This window comes from Peromyscus maniculatus, chromosome 5 (assembly GCF_049852395.1).
Source record: "Peromyscus maniculatus bairdii isolate BWxNUB_F1_BW_parent chromosome 5, HU_Pman_BW_mat_3.1, whole genome shotgun sequence".
In the NCBI taxonomy this organism is placed as follows: domain Eukaryota; kingdom Metazoa; phylum Chordata; class Mammalia; order Rodentia; family Cricetidae; genus Peromyscus; species Peromyscus maniculatus.
In genome coordinates this window covers 130,918,033-130,941,528 of record NC_134856.1, presented here as the reverse complement: position 1 = coordinate 130,941,528, position 23,496 = coordinate 130,918,033, and the positions used below count along the sequence as shown (strand labels likewise).

General features: G+C 39.4%; 2 protein-coding genes across 4 annotated transcripts in view; one reads left to right on the top strand and one right to left on the bottom strand.

Annotated features, from left to right (window-relative positions):
- Positions 1–23,496, top strand: part of Cenpp (centromere protein P) — a 210,215-nt gene that overhangs the window by 124,162 nt on the left and 62,557 nt on the right. The gene's annotated exons all lie outside the window — the stretch shown is intronic.
- The window catches only part of Ecm2 (extracellular matrix protein 2), a 34,190-nt gene continuing 22,965 nt past the window's right edge, over positions 12,272–23,496 (bottom strand). For both annotated transcript variants that reach the window (XM_076573306.1, XM_006992274.4), the window contains exons 7-10: positions 19,401–19,558; positions 14,872–15,011; positions 13,435–13,761; positions 12,272–12,487 (exon numbers count right to left, since the gene is read on the bottom strand). In XM_076573306.1, the coding sequence (XP_076429421.1) occupies positions 12,319–12,487; positions 13,435–13,761; positions 14,872–15,011; positions 19,401–19,558 (794 nt within the window). In that variant the 3' untranslated portion in view covers positions 12,272–12,318. The remainder of the gene's footprint in view (positions 12,488–13,434; positions 13,762–14,871; positions 15,012–19,400; positions 19,559–23,496) is intronic.

The following is a 23,496-nucleotide window of genomic DNA, read 5'->3' as shown; positions in this document are numbered from 1 at the left end:
TTACCTAGGTCATGGTGTTTTATCACAATAACAGAAAAGTAACTACTGTAGTCTTAAAATGTGTTTTTGCTTTGAGAAATCAGTGTGAGAAATGATTGTATTTTAAATAAATATCCCAGTTCGTTCCTTTGAGAGGACCTGAGAGTAGTGAGCACAGCTAGCCTCCAGATCTGGTTTCCAAATGCTATTTCCCACTAGAAGGAATATCATGCCTAATAATAGACCTGTGAGCTTCATTTAGGTCTTAAACCTCATACACTGCAGTGTAGGACCCATTGAGATATCTGAGATGTGATTATAAATGGTGTGCTTGATAATACTGAACCAACATTCAATTTTTTGGAATTATCTAAAAATAATAATTGACCCAATTGTAAGGAAATCTTGTTTTTAAGTGATTCATACTGAAATAATGGAGATGAATGATAGAATATGTTCAAAGGGCCCATATTCACCCTGACTAGTAGATGAATGAATAGATATAGATAGAAATGTGTAATTAGATGTATGAATAAATATAGATTTAGATGCAAGTGAGTAGATGGATAGATAAACAGTCACAAATATGGAAACTGAAGCAGATGAAATAAATTGGCTAAGTGGAGAGCTTATAACTGCATATTAATTATTCTTTTAACTGTCCTGTAGCTTTGACAATATTAATAAATAGAATAATTAAATATTTAACATTGGGGAAGATGAACCAGTTTGTCTTAATTTAATCTTTGATTTATCTTTATTGTAATAAAATACTTCATGTAAAAATCATTTTAAGTTAATTTAGTTGTTACCCTAGGCAAGGTTTCTTTTCTTTTTATCTTAAGATTTCCGTATTTTTATTTTATTTTAAGTGTTTTTTTCTGCATATCCATACGTATATATGTGTATTATGTGTGTGCCTGGTGCCTGCAGAGACCAAATTCCTGGAACTGGAGTTTCAGGTGATTGTGAGCTATCACATGGATGCTGGCAATTGAGCCCTAGGCAAGAGCAGTCTGTGCTCTTAATCACTGAGCCATCTCTCCAGTCTTAGGTATGGTTTCTTAACTTGCATACATGAATCCATGTAGGATTTGTGCTGATGTTTTATAAATCTCCTTGTGTGTGTGCATACACATGAACATAAGTATGCAGGTGTGTGTGTATATGTGTGTGGATGCATGTAGAGGCCCAAGGTCACCTCAAGTATCATTCCACTGGTGCCATCCACGTTGTGTTTTAAGACAGCCTCTTACTTGTGTGTCTGGCCAGTGGATCTTGGGATCCATGTCTCCACCTTCTCAGTGCTGAGATTACAAGCACACACCACTATGTCTAGCTTTTTTCATGAGTACTGGGGTCCCCGTGTTTGCATAGTAAATTGTTTACTGACCAAGCCATCTCTCCAGCCCATTTTATAAATACTTTGACATATGCAAAGTAGCTTTAGTCATAGTCCCTAAGGGATGTCCTACAATGGACTTACAATGTAGAATGCTTTTTTTCTTTTGGGTTTTAGAATACTAGTTGGGTTAATCTTCAGTAGTTCTCATGAAAATTCAGTGCTTGTGAATGTAATTCCCAAGTTCTTCAAAACAATGAATTTCCAGCTGATCCCAGCTTACAAAAGACTTGCTTATATCCACTGATGACTTGATGTGAGTTTATTTGACCACAGAGATTGTTACTTAGAAACAAACCAGAACATTTTAATAACATGATGTATTCTTTTTCTTTTCCAAACTAATACTCATTTAGTATAATCACATGTTATTTTTAAGACAGTTCTGCTTTCCCTGGTGTAGGGTTCACATTCTTCACATTTTATGCAAAGGAAAAAATAAGCTAGTGTGTAAGTTTATACTCTATCCATTTATATATTTAAAAGGAAACAAAACTTGAAAGAAAAAGGTAGTCATGTTGTTATTTTTTTGTTGTATAATCATGAAGATATACTTACCAAGTTAAAATATTTGTTCCCTTTGGGAATGACGACATATGATAGACAGAATTCCAGCAGGGCTCTCAGTTTCAAATGTTCTTGTTCGGCACACTGAAGCAGGATTGCATATGAGTATTATGCCAAGGACTTACTTCTTACATATAAACTTAAACATACATTCCACAAAACTACAGTTTGCAGTAGACTTTCTTTTATCTGAAAGTCTTTGGGGGGGGGTTGGGAGATAAATATTAACTTTCAGTATTCTGTTTGTGAAATTTTTTACTAGTTCTTTGAAATTTTTTTCATACAATTTGTCTTGATCATATTCACCTCTGTCTGCTTCTGTTGGGTTAGGGTCAATTGGAGCTAATAGTCATAGGTCCAGAAATGAAATAAGAAAGGACAAACTTGTCATGGAATGCTCTGCCTCAACTTTGCTGCATGCTAGAAAGGCCTGAACTTTCCACACAGACTGTATTAGGGACTCAGTTGATGTTATTTCAAAGGGAGGAGTCTATCTACTAGAGAGGCTTAGTGATCAAATACCATTTCTAGTTTGGTTGGCTGTTTTAAGTAATGTACAGGATTTTTTGGCACTTTTTGAATATTACAAGTATCTACAGTGACCCATGCTTATAGGGTAAATTTAATTTTCTTTCTTATCAATTTGGTTTGTTTGTTCATAGCCCAGAGTGATAAATAATTTACTATGTATGAAGGATAATTTACTATGTATGTAGCCCAGACTGGCCTCAAACTTGAGTAATTGTTCTGCCTTACCCTTCTGAGTACAGGGATTACAGGCATGTCACTACACCAAACCTAGACAGTTTGTTTATTTATGATTTGTTAGTTTGTTTGTTTATTGTGTATGTGTCTCAGTATATTTGAGTTCCTGAGGCAGCCAGAAGAGGGTGTCAGAGGGGTAACTTGTGTATATGCTGGGAGCTGAACTTGAGTCCTCTGGAAGAGCAGCAAGTACTCTTCTACTGAGACATTTCTCCAGCCTTGGCCAGTTTATTTGTTTGTTTGTTTGTTTTTCTTTTTAAAATTTTTTAACTTATTTTTTATGTGCATGAGTGTTCATTCTTCATTTTTGTGTATAAGTACACCATGCTTCATGCCCGCAGAGATCAGGATAGGACATTGCATTTCCTAAAACTAGAGTTACAGATGGTTGTGAGACATCATGGGGGTGCTGAGAACTGAGCCTGGGTCCTTTGTAAGAGCAATAAATGCTCTTAACCTCTGAGCCATCTGATCGTTTTATTTTGTTTTTGTTTTGTTTTTCAAATCTAGAATGAGAAGTACTTTAGATTTTCATACCTAATGGTGCTCTCTTTGTCTGGAGGTTGGCTCAGGGATGTTCTACACCATAGTTCACTCTGTTCTGTGTCATGAATATGAACACACTATGTCACAGTGAAAAGATGGGCACACTTGAGTTTTGTCGATGATCCCCCACCTGCTCTTCAGGAGAGCCATGGTTTGCTGAACTGCTGACATGGCTAGCCAAGAAGCCTGATGTATTTCCTCTCTGGCCCAGTACAGAGCACTGTGCTGAACACTGCCCTAGTGCCCTTGACCTGTTCTTTTTCTCCACTGTTATCATAATCTAATGAAATGCTACTTTAGATAGTAATACCCACTACACAAAAGGCCTGACAACCTTGAGCAATTCATTTCATTCCCTGTGCACCTGCATGTTTGCTGAAGTCTCTGAATAAAGACATTGATACTCATATTCAGAAGTCAGCCCTAGGCTCAGCACTTTATGATATCACATCATTTAATCATTCACCCACTGTGCTACACAGTTATTTCCCCAATTTTGTGGAGGACAGATCTAAGTTTTAGACCAGGTCTGTGCCTAATACTGATTTCAGTTCTGAGTTAATTTTTTTAAATTTTTTTTTAAAGTACTGGAGATAAATCTCAATGTTTCACAGAATCTAGAGCTTAGTGGTATCTAATGATTGTTTGGCATTAGATTAGAGCTAACCAGAAATTCCTTTTTTTTTTTTAAATAAAAATAAAATAAATATTTTTTTTAATGTTGGCAAACAACAACACTGGAGGGCTGGGAGGGAGGAGAAAGCTAAGCAGAGTGGAGTAACAGAAGAGCTCAGGAGGTCATCCACTTTAGAGGAGTTCAGGTAAGCAAGAGCAGAGTTAAATCCAGCAACAGAAGACCATTCAGTATTTGGGCAAAAGAAGTACTGGTTTCACCTTAATTTTTCATTACTTAATATTTTATATTGTTTATGTTGTATTTTTTATTTTATAATTTAATTTAATTTTACATATCAGCCACGGATTCCCTTGTCGTCGTCGTCGTCGTCGTCGTCGTCGTCGTCGTCCCCCCCCCCCCCCCCCCCGCGCGCCTTCCCTCCAGCCCACCTCCCATTCCCATCTCCTCCAGGGCAAAGACTCCCCTGGGGATTGAGTTCAACCTGGTAGACTCAGTCCAGGCTGGTCCAGTCCCCTCCTCCCAGGCTGAGCTAAGAGTCCCTGCATAAGTCCCAGGTTCCAAACAGCCAGCTCATGCACTGAGGACAGGTCCCAGTCCCACTGCCTGGATGCCTCCCAAACAGTTCAAGCTAATCAACTGTCTCACTTATCCAGAGGGCCTGATCCAGTTGGGGGCTCCTCAGCTATTGGTTCATAGTTCATGTGTTTACATTCGTTTGGCTATTTGTCCTTGTGCTTTTTCCAATCTTGGTCTCAACAATTCTCACTCAATAAACCCTCCTCTTTCTCGCCAATTGGACTCCTGGAGCTCCACCTGGAGCCTGGCTGTGGATCTCTGCATCCAGTTCCCTCAGTCATTGGATGAGATTTCTAGCACAATTAGGGTGTTTGGCCGTCCTATTACCAGAGTAGGTCAGTCCCGGCTGTCTCTTGACCATTGCCAGCAGTCTTTTGTGGGGGTATCTTTGTGGATTTCTGTGGGCCTCTTTAGCACTTTGTTTCTTCGTTTTCTTATGTGGTCTTCATTTACCATGGTCTTCTATTCCTTGTTCTCCCTCTCTGTTCTTGATCCAGCTGGGATCTCCCGCTCCCCTAAGCTCTCTTTCCCTCAAACCTTGCCCTTCATTACCCCCACTCACATCCAGGTTGTTATGTAGATCTCATCCATCTCTCTGTTATTGGGCGATCCCTGAGTCTTTCCCATGGTCCTGCTCTCTAGGTAGCCTCCCTGGAGTTGTGGGTAGCAGTCTAGTCATCTTTGTTTTACATCTAGTATCCTCCTATGAGTGAGTACATACCATGTTTGTCTTCCTGAGTCTGGGTTACCTCACTCAGGATGATTTTTTCTAGATCCATCCATTTGCCTGCAAACCTCATGATGTCATTGTTTTTCTCTGCTGACTAGTATTCCATTGTGTATATGTACCACATTTTATTTATTCATTCTTCAGGTGAAGGGCATCTAGGTTGTTTCCAGGTTCTGGCTATTACAAACAATGCTGATATGAACATAGCTGAGCAAGTGCCCTTATGGTGTGATTGAGCATTCCTTGGGTCTATGCCCAAGAGTGGTATAACTGGGTCTTGGGGGAGATTGATCCCCAATTTTCTGAGATAGCACCATATTGATTTCCAAAGTGGTTGTACAAGCTTGCATTCCCACCAGCTGTGGAGGAGAGTTCCCCTAGCTCCACATCCTCTCCAGCATAAGCTGTCTTTAGTGTTTTTGATCTTAGCCATTCTGACAGGTGTAAGGTGGTATCTCAGAGTTGTTTTGATTTGCATTTCCCTGATGATTAGGGATGTTGAACAATTCCTTAAATGTCTTTCAGCCATTTGAGTTTCCTCTGTTGAGAATTCTCTGTTTAGTTCTATAGCCCATTTCTTAATTGGACTGTTGGGCGTGTTGATGTCTAATTTCTTGAGTTCTTTATATATTCTGGATTATCAGTCCTCTGTCAGATGTGGGGTTGGTGAACACCTTTTCCCATTCTGTAGGCTGTCGTTTTGCCTTGTTGACCATATCCTTTGCTCTACAAAAGCTTCTCAGTTTCAAGAGGTCCCATTGATTGATTGTTTCTCTCAGTGTCTGTGCTACTGGTGTTATATTTACTGGTCATTAATATCCCTTAATATCGATGGACTTAATTCACTTTTAAAAAGACACAGGCTTACATAATGGATAAGAAAGCAAGACCCATCTTTCTACTGCATACCAGAAACACACCTCAAATTCAAAGATAGACACTACCTAAGAATAAAAGGCTGGGAAAAGATTTTCCAATCAAATGGTCTTAAGAAGCAAGCAGGTGTAGCCATCCTAATATCCAGCAAAATAGACTTCAAACTAAAATCAGTCAAAAGAGATCAAGAAGGGCATTACATACTCAACACAGGAAAGATCCACCAAGATGAAGTTTCAATTCTGAACATTTATGCCCCAAACACAAGGGCACCCACATATGTAAAAGAAAAATTACTAAAGCTTAAACTACATATAAAACCCCACACATTAATAGTGGGAGACATCAACACCCACTTTCACTACTGGACAGATCAGCCAAATCGAAACTTAGCAGAGAAATAAAGGACTTAACTGATGTTATGACTCAAATGGATTTAATTGATATCTACAGAACATTATTCCATCCTAACAAAAAAGAATATAGCTTCTTCTCAGCACCCCATGGAACCTTCTCTAAAATTGACCACATACTTGGCCACAAAGCAAATCTCAACAGATACAAAACAATTGGAATAATCTCCTGAGTTCTATCAGACCACCATAGTTTAAAGGTAGATTTCAACAACAACAAAAACTACAGAAAGCCTACAATCTCATGGAAACTGAATAATGCTCAACTAAATCACCAATGGGTTAAGAAATTAAAGACTTCCTAGAGATCAATGGAAATGAAGACACCACATACCCAAACTTATGGGACACTATGAAAGCAGTGCTAAGAGGGAAATTCATAGCACTAAATGCCCACATAAAGAAGTTGGGGAAATCTCACACTAGTGACTTAACAGCACACCTGAAAGCTCTAGAACAAGAAGAAGCAAAGTCTCCCAGGAAGAATAGACACCAGGAAATTATTAAATTGAGAGCTGAAATCAATAAAATAGAAACAGAGAACAATACAAAAAAAATTAATGAAACAAAGAGTTGATTCTTTGAGAAAATCAACAAGATAGACAAGCCCTTATCCAAACTAACCAGAAATTTCTTTTAGTGAAATCTTTTAACACTTTTTTAAAATTTAGCCAATCAGTGATGATCAGAACTGATATGCAACCATGAACAAAGAATTGGTTCAGTCATCTCAGTTTATAAATTCTTCTCTGAGGAAACTTTTACTCTTCTCCTAAATAAGAGGAAAGGATAGAACTGATATCATATAGTGTTTTGTTTATACTACCCTTTGAGGTTCCCTTAAACAGCAGAATTTGAATATTTCATTAAATCATTGGCTTGGGAACATAGTAATTCATGGTATGTTAAATGATGGCTTTGGAAGGACTGTGATACAGAACAACTATATCGATTACTAAGTATTTCCAGTTGTCAAAGCATAATTTAATTGTTGAAAGACTATGCTTTGGGCTGGAAAATGAGCTCAGTGGTGAAGTTGTATACTGTTCAGAGGACACAAGTTCAGTGCCCAGCACCCAACATGAGGCGGTTCACAACAACCTGTAACTCCAGCTCTAGAAGAATTTCATGCCTCTGACTTCTGTGTGTCCCTTTACATATGTTCACGTTCTCACATCCACACAAAGTTAAAAATACACTTGGTTTTTTAATGTCTAGGTTAGGAAAAATTAATAAGAAAATGTATACCTGATTAACTTAATGGCCCTGTGAACATTTTTCTTTTGAAAATGCTGAATTTTTTCAGATTCTTTTCAATTTTTTGTTTGTTTGTTTGTTGGTATTGGGGGGGGTTAATGTTTATACCAACTTTGGATGACACATGAATTAATCCATTTTGCACTGAGGACCAAGAAGACAAAATTCTTTGTTTATTCAACACCCACTTTTATTACCTACTATGCACAGTATGCAAGGTTTCAAAAACTGAATTCTTTGTTTTCTCCTAAGTTTTACAGTCCTTTTGGAAAAACACAATATACCTATCCACCTACCTGCTATGCAACATCCTGTACACAAAGACATCTAGAAATGTCTCAATAGAAATAGCAGGTGGTCAGTTAGGCATAACTAATAAACTCAGATATGACCTGAGTGTTAATGCTAACATTGCATGAAGTACCGGAGGAAGCTTCTAGAAGGTTCACCCACCAACCCTAGGACTTTCTGACTTCACTGTCCTCCTATCTCTGTCTTGTACTACAAGCCAGGTTCAGCCTATCCTCTGACAAATGGCCACTTCCAACTTCTCTGATAAAACCAAAGTTGCTTCATTTGGAGGAGTGGTAGGCTCACTTCCTTATCATTGACCTAAATCTCCCATGAGCCTTGTGTGATGTGATCCACTTATCTATTCAAAACATAGTATTTAGGTCCTTCTCTAGTTCCTGGCATATTTATTCCTTCATAACACCAAGCTATATATGTTTTTCACTAGATCATATCTTAGTATTTTTAAAAATCGCCATGTACAATAAGCCAAAATCGAATTTAAGAATACAGATAGCATTCCATGTACATATGTACAAAGTCAAGACACAACATTGTTTTCTCAACCGTGGCTAGTCTAAGACTTCTTAGTGCACATATGTGCTAATGATTACAACAGATTTATGAGGCCAGACTGAACATCTGTTTGTTATAACATTATTTCAAGAAGAATGTTTGCTGTAAGGACATTTATCACTATTTTTATGAAATTAAAACATCCCATTCAGAACATGATGAAATTTCAAGACTGAACAGGTTCCATACTGAAAACATTTATAAAACTATTAAAAAAGAAAGAAAGAAAAAGAAAACAAAACAGTTGAAATAAATGAATCCTCCAAATTCAGGGCAAAGTTCCAACTGTCATTCTGATTTTTAGCTTTATGCGAGAGTCTGCTACCTTAACAAAGTTGGGGAAAGTGTCTGCCGCTGCACACACCATCCTTTCCTTGCAGGCTGTCAACTGTGGCCACGTATCCCCTGAGAGTTCTCAGGCCCTGGCAGGAGAAGCCTAGGCTGCTCTGCTCCTTGCATCACCACTGTTTGACCGATGGATGCTCTTGCCTGGGTACTTGATTTCTACTTACAGTAACCCTACCAGACCAGGAGAGCTTCTCAGTTAAGTTTGTCACGGGCTCTCTAAAGTGGCGCCATAATGCAGCTAAAGAAAGTTACAGTAGACTTGACAGGTGATATATACCTGTCATCCCAACACTTGGGAAACCAAGACTTCCAGAAGGACCATGATGAGTTCAAAGGCAGCCTGAGCTATAGAATGAGACTATTTGGAAATAAAAGGTTTGAGAATAAGAAATAAATTGTTTAATAACCCATCACTGTTGTATTTAGGTATTAATTGGATTGGCTCATCATACTCAGTTTGAGTTCCCTTTGACATGAGCACGAGCATTTATTGCTTCTAGTTCCTGATTTTCAACACGGTGTGACTAGCTATTTCAGTCTTCTGTTTCTTTGACTTCATTGCCATGATGGGCTATGCCCTTAAACTGTATCACAAAATAAACCATTTTTTTCCTTGAGTTGGCTTTTGTCAGGGAATTTTGTTACAGTGTAGTGGTTTGAAAGAAAATGGCCCCCAATGGGAGTGGCACTACTAGGAGGTCTGTTGGAGGAAGTGTGACCGTGGCTTTGAGGTCTCTTTTACTCAAGCTTCCCTTGGTGTAACACTCAGTCCACTTCCTGTTGCCTGCATATCAAGATGTAGCCAGCACCATGTCTTCCTGCACACCACCATGCCTCCTGCTATGATGATAATGGACTAAATTTCTGCAACTGTAAGCCACCACCTCAATTCAATGTTTTCCTTTATAAGAGTTGCCATGGTCATGTTGTCTCTTCACAGCAATAGAAACCCTAACTAGGAGTCACAGTAACAGGAAAAGAAGCTAAAGCAGTGGCCAAAGCTAGAAATGAATTCGTGAGCCTTGTGTTTCTCCAGATCCCAAAACTGAGAGTTAATGAAAGAAGTCAGCATAGTTTCTGTATGTGTCTTATAACTTTTTTTTTGTGATATATATTTTTTATTTTACAATATCATTCAGTTCTACATATCAGCCATTGGTTCCCCTATTCTCCCCCCTCCCACACCCTCCCCTTACCCCCAGCCCACCCTCCATTCCCACCTCCTCCAGGACAAGTCCTCCCCCGAGGACTGTGATCAACTTGGTAGACTCAGTCCAGGGAGGTCCAGTCCCTTCCTCCCAGACTAAGCCAAGTGTCCCTGCATAAGTTCCAGGTTTCAGACAGCCAACTCATGCAATGAGCACAGGACTTGGTCCCACTGCCTAGATGCCTCCCAAACTGATCAAGCCAATCAACTGTCTCACCTATTCAGAGGGCCTGATCCAGCTGGGAGCCCCTCAGCCTTTGGTTCATAGTTCATGTGTTTCCATTCATTTGGCTATTTTTTTTTTAATAATTGAGTAAAACTGAAATTTATTATATGCCACAGTCGTCCTAGGGACCTCCATGCTATATATATAGCCTCTATGGTTCTATGGGCTGTGGTCTGATTGTTCATTTTATATCTAGAATCCACCAATGAGTGAGTACATACCATAACTGTCTTTCTGGGTTTGGGTTACCTCACTCAGGATGATTTTTTCTAGTTCCATCCATTTGCCTGCAAATTTCATGCTTTCATTGTTTTTCTCTGCTGAGGAGTACTCCATTGTGTATATGTACCACATTTTTTTCATCCATTCTTCCGTTGATGGGCATCTAGGTTGTTTCCAGGTTCTGGCTATTACAAATAGTGCTGCTATGAACATAGCTGAGCATGTATCTTTATGGTATGAATCAGCATTCCTTGGGTATATGCCCAAGAGTGGGATGCCTGGGTCTTGAGGTAGTTCGATTCCTAATTTTCTGAGAAACTGCCATACTGATTTCCACAGTGGTTGTACAAGTTTACATTCCCACCAACAGTGGAGGAGTGTTCCCTTTGCTCCACATCCTCTCCAACATTGGTTGTCATTGGTGTTTTTGATCGTAGCCATTCTGACAGGTGTAAGGTGGTATCTCAGAGTCGTTTTGATTTGCATTTCTCTGATGATTAAGGATGTTGAGCATTTCTTTAAATGTCTTTCAGCCATTTGTAGTTCTTGTTTTGTGAATTCTCTGTTTAGCTCTTTAGCCCATTTTTTAATTGGACTGTTCAGTGCTTTGATGTCTAGTTTCTTGAGTTCTTTATATATTGTGGAGATCAATCCTCTGTCAGATGTGGGGTTGGTGAAGATCTTTTCCCAATCTGTTGGCTGTCTTTTTGTATAACTTTTTTTTTATCAGTACAGAGATCAGGGGTCGTCATGGTTGCACATGCCTTTAATCCTAGCACTTGGCAAGTTCCAGGCCAGCCAGAGCTAAACAGTAAGACACTATCTCAATTAATTAATTAATTAATTAATTAATTAATTAATAAAATGTATATTAATAAGAAATCATTACAAGTTAGTGTGTAATAAATACGACTTTGTTCATTAAACTGATAAAAAGTACATTTCAGCAAATATGGCAAGAGATGTTGCTAACTATAACTAGTGGAGGAATGTTTTCAGAAATGAGTTATTTTTACATTTAACTCAGCTTATAATTAGCAGTAATTTGTATTTTTTAAAACAAACTACAAATTTTATAGTTTCTCTCTCTCTGTCTCTCTATCTCTCTGTCTGTCTCTGTCTCTCTACATAGCCCTGGCTGTCCTGGAACTCACTATATAGAACAGCCTAGCCTCAAACTCACAGAGAGCCTCCTGTCTCTGCCTCCCAAGTGCTGGGACTAAAGGTGGTGTGTCCAGCTTACTTTTCATAATCTTTTGATCTTGCTGAAGAAGACATGGAAGCTGTCTTAAAATGCCCTCTTTTTTTAACTTTAAAAAGTAATTCTGGCTTATAGTGTAGAACTCTCATATGCCCTTCTGCTAGCTTTCCTTACCATTACCAGTGTGCATATAACCACTGTAAACTGAACTAAACCAAGAAGTTAGCATTAGAATAGTGTTTGGGTAGCTGGAGAGATGGTTCAAGAAGTTAAGAAGAGGTACTGTTCTTGCAGTGGACCCAAGTTCAGTTCACAGCATCACATCAGTTTGCTCAGAACCACCTGTGACTCCATCTCCATGGCATCCAACACCCTCTTCTAGCTTCAGAGGGCATTACACCCCAGTGCACAACCTAACCCCCACCCCACCCACACAAAGTAAAGAGATGTAATTTTAATGCATGAGTAAAATTTATAAGTGGCAAAAGAAAACTTGAAATTACTTGATGTTTTGTGGTTTAAGAACAATACTTGAATACAGTCTTATGCATGAAAATGCATAGGGTGATATTTCTCTAGGTCTAATATAATTGTTTTCAAGATGAAGATGTTCTAGAGCAGAGTCCTCATCTTCTTCAGCATTACAAATTTGTTCAGGAAGAATATTCCTAAAGAAAAATAGACATGTAAATTACAAGCAATCCAAGTAATCTAACTTTAGGATTTAGAAGTTACATTTTTAAAAATGATTTTTTTTCTTAAAATGGAGTTAGGCAGGTCATAGTGACTCACATCTGTGATTCCAGTACTCAGGAACTTAATCAGGGATTGCAGTGGGTTTAAAGATAGTCATCACTACTCAACTGCATTCCCGGCCAGCCTGGTGTAATAATGCCAGGTCTCAAAGGGAGGAAAAAAGACAGTAGAAGTAGATCGTTAGATCTACACAACTGTAAGAAATGAAGCAATAAGAGTATAGTCACAACCTGCAAAGTGAGGAAGTTCTTCCTAATTGTTGATTTAAAACAGAACTTCTGTTATTGTGTAGCTGTGTAGCCAAGACTAGCCTTTAACTCCTGATCCTGTTGCCTTCACCTCTCAATTGCTTGAATTAGAAGCATGTGCCACTGAACCTATCTCCATACTGTTCCAGATTAATCACCTAGTCACCCATGCTGCCTAGGCAGGCATAATGATTAGACATGCAGAAACCTTCCAAAGTGAAGGAAGATGAGTTCCAAGAAATTTATTCAGAATTTACATTTATAAAACTCTATATTCAGGCAATTATTATATGTATGTACATGGGGATTATAGTATAGTGTATTTACTGCTTTACCACCTTAAATGAGTCTGTCTCCAAGGCTCCACATATTGTGTAGTAATACTCTACTTAATACTGTGGAAATTTGCAAAATTAACACAAAAAAATCATTATCAATCTTCACATACCTACTATTCCACTTTTAGCAATTATTAACATTGCCAGTTTTGTTTAGATCTAATTTTTAGCACCAGTTTTTCTCTTCAGAATAAATGTAAAAGTTCATATTATGAGTATTACTTAATTTGTCAACCAAAATTTAAATTGACACTAGAAAAATTCAAAATTTACCGAATCTTATTGTTGTTCAGCCTCAGAAAATGCAGTGCTTTCATTTCTGGTATTCCAGGTGGTATGGATTTTAAGTCATTGTGATCCAGAAATAATTCTCTCAGAGAATGATATGCCCCATAGAATGAGACTAGGTCCACACCATCATCCGCAAGTCTATTAAATGACAGGTACAAGTACTCCAGGCCTGGTTCCATATGGCCAAACACATAGCCAGGGATCCGTTCAATCTGGTTCCCAATTAGTACGAGGTGCAGCAGAGACTTAGGTAGATAGGAGGGGACATGGTAAAGCTTGTTGTAGGACAGGTCAATGGATTCAAGATTTCTGCAACAAAGGAAAAGTGAACAGGATAAGGAGCTTCAGTAGACTGACGGGCCATCCTAATGAACCTAAACAAAACCAGATTATATATGTCAGCCTGGGTCTGTCTGGCCCCCAAGCTCATATTCTTACCAACATCCACACAGTACCTTAGCTAGGGTTGTTCATCAGAGTCCACACAGATCCTTTGGGAAAATGGGGAAACTAAGTTCAAATTGTTGAATCAAGTGAAATCCACAAGTCTTTATTTCTAGTAATGATGTTTCCTGACTTGTGGTGGGTGTAGAGGTTCCTTGTACTTTTATTGATTTATGACCTGGCACATCAGGGACTTGGGGTGAGATGAAAGGACTAGAGTGAAATGGAGGAATATGGAAGTGTTAACGCACTGGGAAGTCCTGGGAATGTGTTGAGCTCCCTGCTTTGTTTCAGAAACTTCCCCTGAGTCTACAAGGGCTTCTGCCAACCCTCTTCACCCAATAGAAATTCCTCTATTCACAAAGGACTTCCTTATCCTCCAGGTGGGTCCAAAGCCTCTTTTCATCTCTGTGAACAGCCCATTTCCCAGGGTGGTCAACTTAGGAGCATATCCTTGTATAAACATTCAGCCTATGTTTGGGCATATCCATTGGACATGATATCAGACTGAGCTTGCCTTCAACTCATTCATTCTTTGCTAAAGACTACAAATAGGCTGTTAACTCCTTCTAGAAAGGTGGATTCTATTTTGCACCTCTACTTTCAAACAAAGCCTTCTTGAGGAAGAGAAATGGTTTGGATAAAAGAAGGCAGTATGGTGTAGGAAGACAGGCCAGGTCTCTGCAGCTTGGTATTTCCATCTAATGATGAAGAAAAAGGGAGTCAACACTCCTCTCTGTGTGCAGAGGATTATGCCATTTAAACTGACAACTTGTCCAGTAGGCATTGATTGTTATGAGTCAACCCCCATTTCTTGCTAGTTTAGCACTTAGCAGGCCCACAGGCAGTAGTGGTCATAATATCACTTACCTCATAAATAGTTTGAAACTCAGTGAAGCAGCTAAATTTTGGAATTAAGAGTAACAATTCCATGGGAAAAGATGCTAAGAAAATTAAACTGTGGTAGATACTTACTCTTGATTTATCCATGCTAAAGGAGCAATCCGACTTTCTTCTATTTTATTATAACGTAATACAATCATATTGATCTTTCTGGTATGATTGAAACAAATTTCAGTTATTTCTTCAATTTGATTATTTTCTAGGTATAATTCCTATAAATAAGAGAAAATATATCCAATTTCACAAAAACTAAAATAGACTATTCTCATTAGTATTAAAGTCTTACTACCTTTTTTAAGTGAGTTCATACTTTTAAGATGTCAAATTTTATAGCTAATAACATAAAAAATATTGCCTATCATTATGGGATTAAATAAATTTAATTTGTGTTTATGCATATGCATATTTGAGTGTGGGTTTGTATATGTATTTTACACATTTGTGCAAAAGCATGTGGAGGACAGAGGTTGGTATCAAGTATCTTCTCAGTCTCTCTCCACCTTAGCTTCTGAGACAGTCTCTTACTGAACCTAGTGATCCCTGATTCAGCTAGACTGGCTGGACTAGTGGGCTCCAGAGATCCCCCTGTCTCCCCATTCTAGGCACGTACTACCATATACAGCTTTTTGTGGATGCTAGAAATCAAACTTGGATCCTTACATTTATGTGGCAAGCACTTTACAAAGTCATCTCTTCAGTCAGTTAAACTTAGTTTTTTAGCCATAATGTTATATGATACAGCATATCATATAATTGTATAAATTTTCTGACTTATAAAACTTAGTTAGCCAGGCACGGTGGCACATACCTTTAATCCCAGCACTTGGGAGGCAGAGGCAGACGGATCTTTGTGAGTTCAAGGCCTGCCTAGTCTACAAGGCAAGTTCCAGGACAGTCATGACTATTACACAAAGAAACCCTGTCTTAAAAAACAACAACAACAAAACAACACACACACACACACACACACACACACACACACACACACACAAACCCTTACATTAGTTATGTTAATTGAGCTTCAGAGCCCTGAAAGTTAGGGGTAGAAATAATCACAACTCACCAGTGATAGGCTTGTAAAGAGATAATGCTCACCCTAGGTTCCAGGGCTAATGCATGAGGGTCCAATCTAGCTGAGCCTGAGCTTCAGACCAGCTTCCCACTATTCAGTAGTCTCTATAATTATTTTAGGCTCATGTTTTTAGACTTGACTTTTAATTTATATACTCATAAAATTAACATTCATTAAGTTGCTGGTATTAGGGGGCTGGAAAGATGGCTCAGTGGTTAAGAGCACTGGTTGCTCTTCCAAAGGACCCAGTTTCAATTCCCAGCACCCACATGGCAACTCACACCTGTCTGTAACTCCAGTTCCAGGGGACTCAGCACATTCACACAGACATACATGCAGGCAACCACCAATGCACATAAAATAAATAAATTTTTTAAAAAAAGAAAGTTGCTGGTATTAGAAAAAATTTTTACTAAAGGGTCTTAATTATTAAATTTTTTCTGGTTATAGTTAGAATGCTTAAGTAGAATTGGCTTACATGTTGAATGCAACTTTTTATTCATAACATGATTATTTTCCTTTTGTAACTTAATTCTGGCATTTGTTAGAAATACATAAAGGAACATTTAGCTTTTTGCTTTTATTGCCCCGTGTACTTAAGGGATGAATTACATGAGAGATTTCCAAACTCAAGTGTACATCAGAATCACTTCATTTAAAGTAGAAAATTCCAACCTAAATAAATCACAGGAAGGGGTATTTAAGTAGGTTCTGGAATACTCATTTATATACCGAAGACCCTGAAGCTATAAGAAAGTTGATATGTGACAGTCTTCAGATGTGCTGTGATGTAAGGCTGGCCTGCAGCAGTGTTTTTAAAAGGATTCATAGCAAATAGCATGTGATGTATACTGTGTGCCCAGAATTTCCAAGATCAGTGGAAACAGGTCCCTTTGGAGAGACAGAAGCCAGGCTGGAAAGTTCAGACATGGGGAGGAGAATATTGATTTTTTTTTTTTTTTTTTTTTTTTGGTTTTTCTAAGACAGGGTTTTTCTGTGTAGCTTTGTGCCTTTCCTGGAACTCACTTGGTAGCCCAGGCTGGCCTCGAACTCACAGAGATCTGCCTGCCTCTGCCTCCTGAGTGCTGGGATTAAAGGCATGGCCACCACTGCCCGGCGCAAATATTGTTTTTTTTTTAATCACCTAAGTTGCACGTGTATATGTTTTACCAGTTGCATGTATCAAAGTATTTATAATTGTATTATATTTTGTGTGCATATATGTATATAGATATGTATAGAAATCAAAAGACAACTTGTAGGTTATCAGTTATCTCCACAATATGGGTCTCAGGGATCAGACTCAGGTTGTCAGGCTTTGCAGCAGCTGGGTTACCAGTTAAGCTATCTCTCTGGTCCCTAAAATGCATCTTTAAAAAATAATTTAGGTATCTGACTTTGCTAACAAAGAATAAGAATTAGCATGTCAAGGATAGGTTCGGGTGTGTTTATGTCTTAATAATTTAGATGAAAGTTGGGATACACTTTTGATCCCCAGTATCATATAAAGCAGGGCATGGTGGTGGTGCATGCCTGTGATCTCAACACTTGGGAGGTAGAAGCAGGAGGATCAAGAGTTCAATCCCAGACTAGGATAATAAATTCCTATTTTAAAACAAAAAATTACCTGGACATGGTGGCGCATACCTTTAAATCCCAGGATTCTGGGTCAAAGGCAGATGGATCTCTAAGTTCAAGGCCAGCCTGGTCTAGAAAGCAAGTTCTAGGACATCCAGAGCTACATAGAGAAACCCTCTCTTGAAAAAAAGAAAACAAACAAACAACTAGATAATTCTGATGTAAAGCCAAGTACTGGTAAACTCCAGCGTACTCTAGCTATGTCTCTTTAGCAGCTGGAAGAAGCAGGACTATAGTGGTGTGACAACAGTATGCAATCATAATAGATAGCTCTCTATTCTGGATCATAGGACTAAAGGAACTCCATACTGGCTTCTTGGGGGATGAACATGGAATGTGGTAGAAACAAGTTCAGATAAGGAAACCTGAGGTCCAGCTTGGTCTGTGAGTATATATAAACTCTCTGGACCTCAGTGTTCCTAATTCAAGAAATGAGCATTGACAGTTATTGGCTAAAGACCACCTGAGTGGGAAAGAGCACTCCTGGGAACCACTGGGGACTCCAGAAGGTTTGAAACAAGAACAAGAACAGTTTTAGATAGAACTGATGAAAATTTCTAAGCTTCAGAGTTGATGAAAATAGTCCAGGCCTTATTGTACAATTCTTAGATCCATCCATATTGTTATCATTAATTAGGTCAGAATGTGCTTTTACTCAGAATTTGTGAATTAGGGATGTGTTAGATAGTTTTATATCAATCTGACATGAGCTAAAGTCATCTGAGAGGAGGGAACCTCAATTAAGAAAATGCCTCCATAACATCAGGCTAGAGGCAAGCCTGTAGGGCATTTTCCTAGTTAGCGATTGATGGGGGAAGGCCCAGCCCATTGTGGGCGGTGCCATCCCTGGGCTAGTGGTCCTGGGTTCTATAAGAAAGCAGGCTTGCCGGGTGGTGGTGGCGCACGCCTTTAATCCCAGCACTCAGGAGGCAGAGCCAGGCGGATCTCTGTGAGTTCGAGGACAGCCTGGGCTACCAAGTGAGTTCCAGGAAAGGCTCAAAGCTACACAGAGAAACCCTGTCTCGAAAAACCAAAAAAAAAAAAAAAGAAAAAGAAAAGAAAAAAGAAAGAAAGCAGGCTGAGCAAGCCATGGGGAGCAAGCCAATAAGTAACACTCCTCCATGGCCTCTCCATCAGTTCCTGTCCTGACTTCTATTGATGATTGAACAGTGTTGTGGAAGTGTAAGCTAAATAAACTCTTTCCTCCCCAAGTAGCTTTGGTCATGGTGTTTTGTCACAGCAATAGAAACCCTAAGTAGGACAGGGCACAAGTAGTTAAACTTGCTAGCTCTGGTTTAGGATAATTTAATCGGTTTGTTTCCCCACCGAGAGCTGTCATCATTACCATTTTTCATGTTATCAGATGCATCTAATACTCAGGTGATAGTGAATTCTGTATATAGTGCCAGAACTCTATTGAGTTTAATATATATTACAGTAAGTAGTCTTCTAAGATATTTATTTTAGAGCCAACAAGATAGCTTAGTAGGTAATAAGTGCTTGCCACACAATCCTAACAACCTGAATTGGAGCCCAACAATCCATGGTGGAAGAGAGAAAACCAACTCCCAAATGTTGTGCTCTGACTTCCACATGTCCATTGTGATGTATATATGCCTGTTCCCATGCATGACTCTGTCTCTCACTCTCACAACAACAACAACAATAATAATAATAATAATAATAATTAAAGGATACATTTGTCTTGTATATTTTTATAGTATATAATACTATAAAACATTAGAAGAAGTTCAGTGTAATGGCACACAGCTACACTTATAGTACTCAGGAGGCTGAGGCAGGAGGATCATGATTTCTAGGCCAGCCTGAACTATATAGTGAGATCCTGTCTCAGGAAACAAAACAGAAATTAGAAGAAAGATATCAGTACCTCAATAGAAGCGGGAAGACCTTGTGGTATGATTCTAAATTTGTTTTTTCCGAGACGTAGATATGATAGGCTCTTCAAAGATTTGAAAGCTAAAGGATTGACATTGATTTCACTGAGATTGTTTCCTTCCAATTCTAAGGTGACAAGTTGGTTTAAATCTAGAAAAATAAAATTATCTGAGTATTAGAATAACTTTAAAAATATGCAATTTGGGCTGATGATGTAGCTCAGTGGCAGAGCACTTGCCTGTGACCTGGGCTGGAGCTCCAGAACTGCACAAAGAAACAACAAAAAGAGGAAAGAACCCATTTTTAAAAATTCAGTGTATTTGGAGATTTAAATTTTCTTTATCTTGGTTTCCCCATTAAATCCTTTTCTTGAGTATTTTATACATGACATCTGCACAATTCAACCAGGACAAGAGTCATGGTTGGGGGAAATAATTCAGGTGTTGCAGGATACAAATATGTATAAGGAGCAGAAACAAAGAAAAACAGAAGGTAGACAGAAGAGTAAGGATCACCTCTAGAGGCCATATTCCTTGTACTGGCTAGTTTTATGTCAACTTGCCACAGCTGGAGTCATCTGAGAGGAGGGAATCTCAATTAAGAAAATGCCTCTATGACAGACTGAATGCAAATTGGTCAGGCATTTCTTAATTATTAATTGATGAGGAAGGACCCAATCCATTGTGGGTGGTGCTATCCCTGGACTGGTGGTCCTGGGTTCTATAAGAAAGCAGGCTGAGTAAGCCATGGAGAGCAAGCCAGTAAGCAGCACCCCTCCATAGCCCTGATCAGCACCTGCCTCCAGGTTCCTACCCTGCTTGAGTTCCTGTCCTGACTTCCTTTGGATGAACAGTGTCATGGAAGCATAAACCAGTAAACCCTTTCATCCTAAGTTGCTCTAGAGAGTCATAATTTTTCATCACAGCAATAGTAACCATGATTAAGATACTTCCCAAACAGGGATTTGGAATTCAAGTGGACAAGGAGTTAAGAGTGTCATGATATTCATTGGAACCATTTGCAAATACCTGTAGGTATGAATTGGCAATGTGATAGGCAGTGGGATGGTGATTTCCTTTCTCTGTAACACAGAAACAAACACTGTCCTCACAAACCCTCAATCTCTCAACAAGAGAGTTAAAAATATAGCAGAGTACCAGGTGTAGTGGTGCATACCATTAATCCCAGCACTCAGGAGGCAGAGGCAGGCAGATCTCTGACAGTTTGAGGCCAGTCTGGTCTGCATAGGAATGTTCCAGAACAGCTGAAGCTACGCAGTGAGATGCTGTCACAGAAGAGGAGGAAGAGAAAGAGGAGGAGGAAAGACTGGCACAGAATGAAGCTAGTTTTTTGTTTTGTTTTGTTTTGTTTTGTTTTATTTAAGAAAGATGTAGATGCAGAGATCCACGGCCAAGCCCCAGGTGGAGCTCTAGGAGTCCAATTGCCAAGAGAGAGGAGGGATTACATGAGCAAGAGATATTGAGACCATGATTGGAAAAAGCACAGGGGCAAATAGCCAAACTAGTGGAAACACATGAACTATGATGAACCAATAGCTGAGGAGCCCCCATGGAACTGTATCAGACCCTCTGGATAAGTGAGACAGTCAATTAGCTTGAACTATTTAGGAGGCCCCCAGGCAGTGGGATCAGGACCTGTCCTTCGTGCATGAGCTGGCTTTCTGGAACCTAGGGCCTATGCTGAGACACTTTGCTCAGCCTTGGTGAAGGAAGGAAGGGACTGGACCTGCCTCAACTGAATCTACCAGGCTGAGCTGAATCCCCAGGGGAGTCCTTGCCTTGGAGGAGGTGGGAATGGGGGGTGGGTTGGGGGGAAAGCAGGGATAGGTGGGAGGAGGGAGGACAGGGGAATCCGTGGCTGATATGTAAAATTAAATTTTTTATAAAATTTAAAAAAAAAAAGATTATCAGAACTCTCCATGTATTCAGAATGAACTACCAAGGAAGACCTTTATACAAGCAAGGTTTTTTTTCCCCTTACACTGTTTCTGCTGGCCTCAGGAGTGGTATCATCTAGGTCAGATAGAGCATGCTCCACTCAACAGTGACATACCCGGGGGCCTCTGAGTCAGAGGTTCGGGGTGTAGACAAGGTTCCCCAAATATGGGATGTTTTCCTGCTCAACCTCTGTCATCAGCATTACAATGAATACCCTGTGCAGCTCAGGCCTGTACCATGAAACAGCAAAGACAGTCACATGTGAAATATAGGTAATAAATGCCTGAAGTTTTTAAGAGAATGTATTACAGATAGGAGTGGTGTGGAAGTAATAGTCTCTTATGGATACAAAGATTTAGATATAGTTAAGAGGAGCTTCAGGTTGAAACAGCCAAGTGAGCACCTGCAGATAAAAGGCATGTTTGAGCTTGCTGGGATGGATGGAGGCCTCACCCTGAGGTGGGCTGTGTGCAGCAGGGTAAAATTGTTGTTTGGAGGGAATGCCCTTAATGTAGGTCTGGCTCTCATTCTCTGTATACCTAAGTGCAGAACTGAGGATGCTATGACAAAAGCCACATAAGTACCATTCTGGTGGTGGTACTTAGGATCAGTCAGGGATTGGGTTACAGGAAGTAGGTAAGACAGCCAGGAAACTGTCCATAGTTATGTTTCTTTGTGTCTTGTTTCCAAAATTAAAGGTACAGAGGACCCAGCATTTCTCTAATATATAGGTTGAGATCTTGAAGTATAGGCACTTTCCATTGAAAAGTGGAGAACAGAAGTCGGTAATTACATGACATCCTGAGAAACAACAAATTCACAATGCTTTGTGTTCCTGTGCTGTTTTCTCTTGTGTCTGTCTGTCTCTCTGTCTGTGTGTGAAGTGGGGTAAAGAGCGTTTTAGTTAGATTAGATCTGAGGTCACTGTTGAAAGGATTCCTAACAAGAAAATAGAGGTAAAAGACCTTTGTTGTGGTAAGTAAGACCATGACCCATTGTAGGTACAATGGCATGCATGTTAGTGTTCCTGGTGGACTTAAGCAGCCAGGGTGAGCTGACTTGGGTTGATTGTTCTAGTCATGAGGCATGACAAGAATGTTCTGAAGCACATCCTGTTTTCCACTCCCCCGCCCCGGGCCTTTTACTCCTCTAGCGTGGTAGAGCTCCCTTTCTGTTTAGCACACATTCAGTGTCTCAGTGTCTCCTTTACTTGTTATGTGTGCCCTTGTACACCTCCCTCCCTCGACTCTTGACTACCAGTCCATCCTGCCTTCAGTTCCTACAGCATCTAGAATTATATCTTTTTCTTTCCCATGCCTTTTCTCTCTTGGTTTTCCATTTCTTTGCATCTGTGATCTGAAAGGCCATTGGTGAGTAGCTGCAGGGAAGGATAGAGAATAGTGGCTTTTAGAGGCAACACACAGAAAGGCTGTGTCACAGCACTAGGTGAGGTCATGTTCAGGCTCACCTGCTAGCTGTTACCCAAGCAGCAGAACTCCTCTGTGTTTAGTGCATAGACATGAGAGAAGATGGCCAGTCCACCCAGGATTATAAATCAACACTCTGGAAATACAGTGCATTTGTTTGAGTGTGCTGAGAACCTATTCCAGGGATATACGAGAAAAACTTCAAAATAGGAAGTGTATAGTAAGACATGGTGGCTCATGACTATAAGTCCAGCACTTAGAAGCTGAGGCAGGAAGATTGTAAGTTCAAAGACAGCCTAGAATACATAGTGAGACCCTGCCTCAGAAAAGAAAAATCAGTAATTTATGTTTTTATAAGATACCATTTTAATAGCAGAGCTAGAAATGTAAACCCAGTTTATACAGCCTATTTATATGCTTGTTCTCAATTTTGTGTTCCTTTCAGTCTAACAGAGCAGTTAGAAATTAAAGTTTCCAGTGTCCTTTCCATATGACAAAGCCCATCAAAATCTGTGTTTATTAATGTTTTTCATGTGCACATCCAAATCCATCTGGAAACTGAGTGTTTCCATAACTATGTAATCTTCACATTTGGCAATTCTCATAATTACTGTTCTTTCTCATCAATGGAAGTGTTTTTTTCCTGTGAAGCTTTTTGGAAGCTAACAGAAATAATACTTGGATTGTTTATTCCTTTATATGC